The 8987-nt window shown below is 33.8% G+C and overlaps 1 protein-coding gene across 1 annotated transcript; it reads right to left on the bottom strand.

The window, feature by feature from the left end:
- Positions 1-1349: 1349 nt before the first annotated feature.
- On the bottom strand, positions 1350-5892 carry LOC113716932 (LOB domain-containing protein 4-like). Its single transcript, XM_072059188.1, has 2 exons — positions 5524-5892; positions 1350-1984 (listed from the first exon to the last, which is right to left on the bottom strand). Exons 1-2 carry the CDS (start codon positions 5698-5700, stop codon positions 1631-1633), a joined length of 531 nt encoding a protein of 176 aa, XP_071915289.1. The 5' UTR covers positions 5701-5892; the 3' UTR covers positions 1350-1630.
- Positions 5893-8987: the final 3095 nt, after the last annotated feature.

Here is an 8987-nt window from a genome sequence, read left to right as displayed (position 1 = left end):
ATTGGGATCAGGAAAGGTCTATGTTGGGCTGTGGGACCCAACGTATTAGTTTGGGTCTAACCACAGGATACGAAGGCTGTTGGCCCAAACTTGGGCATTTAACACAAACAGATTAATCAGAAGGCAAAGTTATGTTTCATTAATGTGCTTCTAAAATCAAATTTGCTCGAAGTAGCCCAACCCAAAAAAAAATCTGCAGGCAAGTACACCCACTATTAGATTAAGCCCACTTACCTTATCCAACTTAAAGCGTAAACCAAATCCATTCGCTAACGAAAACCCATTTTGCTTTAACCTGACCGGACCTTACGCAGTGACCGAAGGTTCCCCCAATTCGAAATTCTACCCCATGAACCGATCCAAGATCATCATGCAGCTAATCATTTCCGTTGTGCCCGTATGGCCTGCAAGCGAGTTCTCATTTTTCTTTTTCTTTTTTATTCATATCCTAGGTTTTTATAATTGCTTTTGTACCTGAATTTTCACTTCTTTACAAAAAGGGACAAATGAATAAGTTGACTAGTCAATGAATTTGCGACAAAAACTAGACTAGTTGCAAGTTGCAAATTTGGCCCAAGTAAAACTAAACAAAGGAAAACAAGGGAATGAATTTGGTTAAACTAGTAATGTGACCTCCAAAAGTTGTACATTTATTCGAGAGAATTAATAGTTTTTGTTCCAAACATTCAGAGCATGAGTGATTCTAGTTACTAAAGTTTGAAAAAAGCAAACATAGTCAATAATTCTAAGAGTCATTTATTGATATTTTACAACCATATAGTAGTATCACTATAGTTGAAACCCTGTTTTGCAAATAATACTAGCTGTTATTGGTATCTTGCTACTATTATAATCACTATAAAGTACTATGTAGTACTTTTTGTGATGTGATGTATGTGAGATAAAAATGTGATTGAAAATGTAAAAAGGTGGATTAAAAAAAATGTTTATGATATAAGCAAAAAATTACTTTAAAAAAATTTACTATCCAAACATAGCCGGGATATTATTTATTTATTTGCGATGTATTTCATCTCTACACGAAATTAATTAAGGGCATCACAAGAGCTGCCTCTGTTCAGGAAGATTCCTTCCTTAGTTCAGCTGCTTCTTTGAAATCACAAGTTCACTTTAATTGGTACCAACTGCTGATGCGCATCTTTTTCCCTACAAATAATCATTGCCATTCCTCCATACCTTTAGAGCATGCGCAGAAGAAATAATTATGTCATCACATAACATCTTTTTTTCTCTGGTACTGGACTTGGATTTCTCAGCGAGAAGTGCAGATAATGGCTTGAAATCGATGCAGTTTTGGCTAAAGAAAAACAACAGAAGCAAAACAGAGCTTTTGCTTAAATAGTCAACTACACATAGATAACTCTTTAATTGCTCACAAAAGGTATGTGTATAAATTTACAATATAGTCACTTATAATCATTAATCATCATCATCTAATTTGCTATAGGTAATTCTATGTAATGTAAGTAAAACAGGCCCACAAAAGAAAACCCCAACAAGAAAAGTGACCATGATAAAGCCAGGCAATAAAGGGAAAGACCATGGTAGAATCATTAGACTAAATAAAAGCCAGGCAGACAAGGCATGGCTTGCCATGCTACTAACTTTTCTAACATGACCACAAGGACTCTCCCATGCTGGCCTGATGATCTATTACCATCCCCATTGCAAAAAGGGACGTACGATCATGATGAGATTGTGTGTGCCGGGATGACGAAGGAGATGTAATGTTGTTGTGATCAGGTGAATTGGTCGCAGTGCCGGGCGAAATCGAAGAGAACTGTCTCATTCTCATCTGCACCACTTCAGCTTGTGCAAGTGCCAGTTGAGTTTGAAGAACATCTATTTGCTGCTGTAAGGATGATATTGCTCCCACACAACCATATACAGGATCTCTCACTCTTGCATTTGCTTCGTATACCATGGAACTAACCGCATCGCCCCGCTGATGCTCCGGCAGCTCCTGCAAATTTTATGCTTCAGAAATGAGCAGCAGATATTGCAAAAAGAAGATTGATACTTCTGTGCATTTTGTTCTTGATCCTTTGCCTAGAATCTAGATTATTTTATTTATTAGTACTTTGGCTAAGATTCCACATTATTAGCAGTATTGCACTTACAAACTGGTAAACCAAACAACAAAATCTTGTAACAAAACGGAAAGTTTTGAAGCAAAGAGAAAGTGAAAGATATCAAGCCTGCTTTTTTCTACAACATTAGTAACCTTATTATGAAGCTTCTTTAATACCAAGGTAAATTTATGGAGAAAGTAAAGAACAGGTAAACAATTTTGGACTTTTTTAACGTAATACTTTGGATGTTATGTTGTATTAAGTACTTATTATAAGAACTTGGCTTATGTACATCACTCTTCAGCATAACTAAAAGGGTTGTTAGAAAAGCATTTTAATTAGATTCCGCGCATTGTTATTCGAATTGTAGGAGAATTTTTAATTTGTTTTCTGTCCTTTTTTTTTTTTTGTACATGTCGACTAAATGCGACCATGTTCCTGCAATTATTATTTAAAATTTTAACCTAATTTCGATAAAATCCTGTTCATAGCATCATCATGAAATTAAACTTTATATCATGATGTACTTTAAACCCTGAAACAAGCAATCTGATGCGAAATTGAGATAATCAATTAGGCCAAACATAGAGATTCCAATGTCTTGGACAAAAGTCATCAAGAAGTGTCACCCAAATTTTGACAAATCACCAACGTTAAAGTGATCTCATGATTACATACCATGCACTCTCCTTTGAAATTTAAGGAAAAATTTTAAATTTTGACTTAGACTTGCATACTTTTAGACTTTGTAAGTTTTATCAGTGTGAACTTACCTTCAAAAAGAAAAAAGTTCCGATTATATGATATAAGCATGCACTTTCAAACAACTCACATTGAAAAATCTTTGACTAAAAAGCTTGAGCTTACATGCACCCATGAATTATAAAAAAAAAAAAGAAAGAAAAGAAAAGATAAGAGGAATATTTCTTCTCTCAAAAATTGATTAGTTGTCTAAAGAGAAAGAGATGTTTCCTGCATAGAAATATATACAGGGGCAATTGCTTTATTCTCCACAATTCCCTCCTGTACCTAGTCCTAAAGGTGATTTAGGACCATCATCACGTACTCTTTCAAGCAAAAATCAAAGGAATCAATTCACACGGCAGTATTGTCTCTTGATCAAATCAAGGCATCATTACTTGTCATCTTTTTATTCTAATTAGATTTTTCTTTTTCTCTGCTCGTGATTAGACTAGAGTATTACTTTATTTGTCACACCACTGGATCTATCAGACTAACATTTTTAACAAATGCCTTGAGGGATTTAACCTAAAGAAGAAAAAATGCCTAATCCTAAGTACCCTCCAAGAATAAACATGATTGAAATCCTGTGAGCAAAAGTAGAGTAGGAGTTGAAATGTCCAAAGCTTCATATCACCCGAAATCGTGAAAGCTAGAAATGAAATTTTGACAAATAGGCCTATGATGTAACATAAAGTTAGTTTTTGTGGGGTATAATGGGAAAAAATTGCCTGGAGAATAGATGAAAAGAAATATGTCATTCTCTTAATAATCAAATCAATGTGTTTTTGACAAATTCCACCTCCCACGCTTGACATGCCAACATACAAGTTCATTTCAAAGCCAGTTTTAAGTTTACTACCTGAATTAGTTTTGAGAAAATCGAGATACTCCAAAAATGTTAGCTTTTTTTTTTTTTTTCCTATCATGGAGCATGATTGCTGACTAATAAATGCTATTATTAACTTTAGGAGATGACAGATTTTGGACATACGAACTCAAATTTATCAGGCAAAGTTTACAAAGTTAGTAGGTCTCTTTGTTTGAATTAATTAATAATATGATAGTTTGCAAAACAGAACTAGCTATAGTCCAAGTCCCCTAAACCAAGTTTTACGGTGGATTTAATTTCTTTTGGTTCTTAGAGGAAAAAGACAAGATATGAAGTCTTTGTTGTGGGGACCTAAAACAAGGGTAATGGGACAAAGAGGAAGTGTCTCATAAATTCTAATCTAGACCATATATTTTTTGACGTTGATACGTACCGGGCAAGTTAGGAGTTGAAATTTCCATCCTTTTAATTATTTTTTGAGCACAAAAGTTACCCTACTATAGATTTACGGAATTGACCCGTTTTAATTTATTTTTCTCCCAAATTGGTCAGGTAAATACAACTGTTGTCGCTACAAAGTCATGTGTGTACATCTATGTATGTATAAATATTCAAACGAATCTATTGGTACATACATACATTTGTACTTTTCATAAAATTAAAATTGTCTAAATGAATTAAAGAAAAAAGCATAACTCAAGACATTTCTTACATAAAATATTTTCTCTCTCTCTCTCCACCTTATGTAATTAAATCATACATCGTATCAGTGCAGAACTATATTAATCTCACCGAATTTCTTTTTTAAGCAGGAAAGTGGCGGGATTTAAAAAGCAGGAAAGAAACCGGAGAGTAAGCAATTATCTATTGCCAATTAACACACACTATTTGTACAGCAGAAACACTATTCATGTTCACACTACATAATTCAATGAAATAAAGCTTACCTAAAGAACAGTACTTTTGAAGTAGTGGCAAACATTGGTTTGCAACTTTGATACTAATTCATTAAAAAATAACTAATAAAGCCTCGGTGATGATATAAAAGAAAACTTGATTGTACGACATTTAAGTAATAATCAAGCAACAGCATCACAAAGGAGTAGAAGGCCGAGATACTGTTCGATGACTACAATTGCAAAGACGAATGTTGCCAAGAAAATTACTTTCTCTTGCTTTGTAAAGAATGCGAAAGAAAAGGATCCGAAAAATGCACAAAAGACATAGACTTGTAACTTTTACAGGATCAACCACCACTTAATTTTGTAAACACGCAATCCAACTGTTGCTTTTTTCTTTCCTTTCTTTTTCCTAGCATCTTCCTCGCATTCTTTAAAGAATGGATAGCATTACAAGTAATCACTCCATTGTCACTTTTGACTGCTCCTAATCTGGCCCATTTTTAAAAAGAATCAACATGCTGTGTTGAATCCAAAGGCAACTTCATTTGAGTGGTTACAATATCTATCATCCTTGAAAGCACATTCAAACTCAACCATGTTTAGTTTAATCAAGGAACTAACTTGATTATGGCACATTATTCTGTCATGGTAGTTCTGGCTATAGTTGAGTGAAGATTTTGACAAAAAAAGAGAAGAAAAAAGACATTTTCTTTCAGCCCACATCCAAAATTGGGAAAAAAAAAGAACAAGAATATCTAGGATGCATTATGAATTTTAAAATGGCATTATGGTGATATGGTTATATCAGAAAGTAGAGCAAATGAGATATATAGTCAAGCCAAATGGGGGGCAGTTGAACATTGAAAAAGCATTGAACAGAAAAGAACAAAAAAAGAAAAGAAAAAGAAAAGCAAATAACCAAATGAGAGAAGAGAATAAACAAAAGAAACTGAACCTGAAGCATCTTGTTAACATTGCTTGCACCAAAAACCTTATGAACACTTGCAAACTTTTGCGGTTCATCAGCTGGAAAATAAGGCGCAAAAACACAATCCTTAGCACACCTCCTCCTGAGAAGCTTGCATGCAGCACATGGGGAAGCTGCACCTTGTTTTCTACTATTCTCCTTCATTCTAATGAGTCTTTAAGTCCCTGACTACTATATCTTTTTCCCGATCATCACCATTAAGTGTATAACTAACACTGCTTTAAATTAACTGCCAGGGATAGGTTAAAGTTGTTTTAGATTTAATTATGCTCTTAAAAGAATTATTAAGGAATTTAAGAGGATAGAAAAGATGGCTTAAAGTAAGAGTTAGGGGGAGAGGGGAGAAGTTGAGGAAGGGTTGGGCGGTTTTTATAGAAAGGGTGGGAGGCAGAAAATCTTACTGGGACCTATCTAAGAAACAGCTTAGATTTTGGTAGCAACATGTCTATTGAATTTTTTGTCTCTTCTCTTTATACTATACAATTATTGTATTTTTTAATAATATGTGCTTCATTCTGCATTGGGCTGGATTATCTAACCTTCTATGGTAACTTTTTTTCGGAGTTATATCTCCATCCCATTACCCACTCACAATTATGCCCCTGCATAAAAAAGCGAAACAAAACACACACACAAAGAGCAAAAGGTACATCTTCAAAATAGAAAAAAAGAAATTTCCGAAAACGCATATAATTCACAAATTTAATCACTAGAAGGCAGTTTGAGAATTGGCGTAGTACTATCTGTGTTTTATAGAGTTTGTTTTCGGTTGATTATTTGAATTGATTTTACTTTTTTTTATTTATATTATAAATTTTTTAATAATTAAAAAAACTATAATCTATCAAAAGGTAACTTTAGTTGATTTTAATTATCCTCTATAATTACTTTTATAATTAAATTTTGTAAAACATAAAGCAAACGAGAACAAGACCATAGGGCATGCTTGCTTGGTCATAATATTGTACAACATTGCAAATGGTATTTTTGCCCGTTATATGTGTATAATATTGTACATTGCACCACATGCAACTTGTATATATGAACAACATTACAAATGGAATGTATGCCAGTTGATAATATATGTAGTATAGTAAAAACAGGACAAAAAGGTATTGGTCAAAGAAGTGACAATTGCTTTCACTTCAAGATGCTACTACTCCATTGTTGAAGCCTTTTCCATGTCCATACTGTACTGGAAATTTCGTCTTAGCTACTAATTTTACACCAGAGAGGATTGTGCACGGAACGTGTTGAACAGTTGACTGCAACTTATTAGTTCGCCCTGATCAATTCTATTGGTTTAGAAAATTTGCTAAACACACTAATTGTGTTCAACCTACCTGTTTACTAGGTTGAAGAGCATTGGGTATATGAGGTAACTAAATCATGTTTCATCCAAATTCTCCGAAAAAAAAAGGGTTTCATCCTCATAAAAAGTTGAAGTGATATGGTCTATAGAAAATAAAATTTACATATACAACATGCCCAAAAAAAAAAAAGGAAATCCACTACTGATGCAACAAATTTTCCCGTCAGCATCAATTCTACTTGTACATAACAATTTAATAAACAATTCCATCCCTATATTATGTTGTATATAATATGGCATGGATAATGAACCAACTTGAAATTTCTACGCAATATTCTGAATAAGCTTTGCTTGCACCTTGAAGAAACTTACTTCCACTAGCTGCCAAGGTAAAGTTGTGTCCGCTTTCAGCTTTTCTGCCGGATATTCGTTTTGTTTCTCCAAGACAAGTAAAACAAAGAACAAGAGCAAAAGTCACAAAGAGAATCAACTACGAGTAATAGTGGATTTTTTTCTTGTTTGTTAAATTTATATCCCTTTTTATAATTTGAGAGAATTATTTGATCTCTATATTTTGGACACCGTACCATTAGAATTTTGAAAGCTAATCAATTATGAAGTTTGACTTCTTCTTCTTCTTTAGCTCACAGAAAAAAAAAAGTTTGACTTCTTTGATTGGAGGAATGCAAATGACTAGTGAATATGAAGTTTTATTTTTTCAACTAAATATACAGTTTAATCAAGTGTTTGTCCATAATGACCGATGAATGATGCCTTTTTCATTGTATGAGATCTGTTGGGATCCAAACGCTGAATAAACGACTATTAAAAGATCAAGTATGCAACAATTTAATGACAAATAAATCACAAACATGAAAAATAAATAACACACAAGATTTAATTTGGTTCAACTCCATCATTGAAATTACATCCATGAAGAAAAAACTCATTCTTTATTATGAGAGGAAAACCCTATATAAGAATACATCTTGAATCAAATCTCAACTCTTATATAACATCTGTCATCTCTTAAGAACCCACTCTCATTCCATGTATACGACTACATGTCGTCCTTGTGTGCCACCTTGTAGTATGCCAACCGCCATCTATTAATAAGTTACATTAGTTGGCCAACACCCAAGTAATAACAGGAAATAACTATTAATTCCTATTCTCCTATAGAATAGGAAATAATTTCTAATTCCCAAACTCATACAAATAGAAAATTCCTTGGCTACTATTTCAAGTAACTAAAACTAATTAGAAAACTAGTTATTTCGACACAAAACAAGAAACTTGACTAAACGAAATTAAGCCAATTTCCTAACAAATCTCCACCTTGGTGAATATTTCTTTTAGCAACTATTTGCCTTCAACTATCAAATAATATGGTATCGAACTACACATCTGATTCGATACAATCCTGACAGTCAATTAATTCAAATGGCAAATGAACATATGTAGTTATCTCAAATCTAACCACCGGTTGACTCGTGAGAAGGTGTCTCAATTCACCATCTCCCTTTGTAGAGTTTCTTCTCACCACCACTTGAAACTCGTGATTCCCTTTTTATGAGCTCTATCTCTAACCATTGAGGCAACCAAGTGGCAAAATCATTATATTTCTTCCCATCCCTAGGACTGTCTGTCCATGAACAGAAATCTAGTAGCCTTCAGAGTCTTCTGGTGTTTGAAAATTAGATCCCTTTATTTCTTTAGAACACATGCCACACCACTCAAAGAATATGACCTGAATTTAAAAACTATTGGAATCAAGTATCAACTGGTGGAGTTGTGAGAAAATTTCTACCGATTCACGTTCAAAATCAACTTGGACTTCACCTTTTCTTGACAATTGAATCACCTGCCTAGATTCACACCGTCAAGTATCTCTATGCTTTTTGACTTCCCATCATTCACCTTCAATACTTTTTCCCAAACCCTTGAAACAAGGATGTCTTTACCATTAAATTGTTGAGTTGATAATAGCCACCAACGCATTTGATCTCAATAGTCAGCCGGGACCAAACTACAAATCCTGCTTTGATACCAGTTGTTGGGATTCAAGCACGAAACAAATGACAATTGAGATATCAAATACACAACAATTTAATGACAA

Source organism: Coffea arabica, chromosome 1c (assembly GCF_036785885.1).
Source record: "Coffea arabica cultivar ET-39 chromosome 1c, Coffea Arabica ET-39 HiFi, whole genome shotgun sequence".
Classification (NCBI taxonomy): domain Eukaryota; kingdom Viridiplantae; phylum Streptophyta; class Magnoliopsida; order Gentianales; family Rubiaceae; genus Coffea; species Coffea arabica.
The sequence above is the reverse complement of the archived record's forward strand: the minus strand, read 5'-3'. Positions and strand labels throughout refer to the sequence as shown.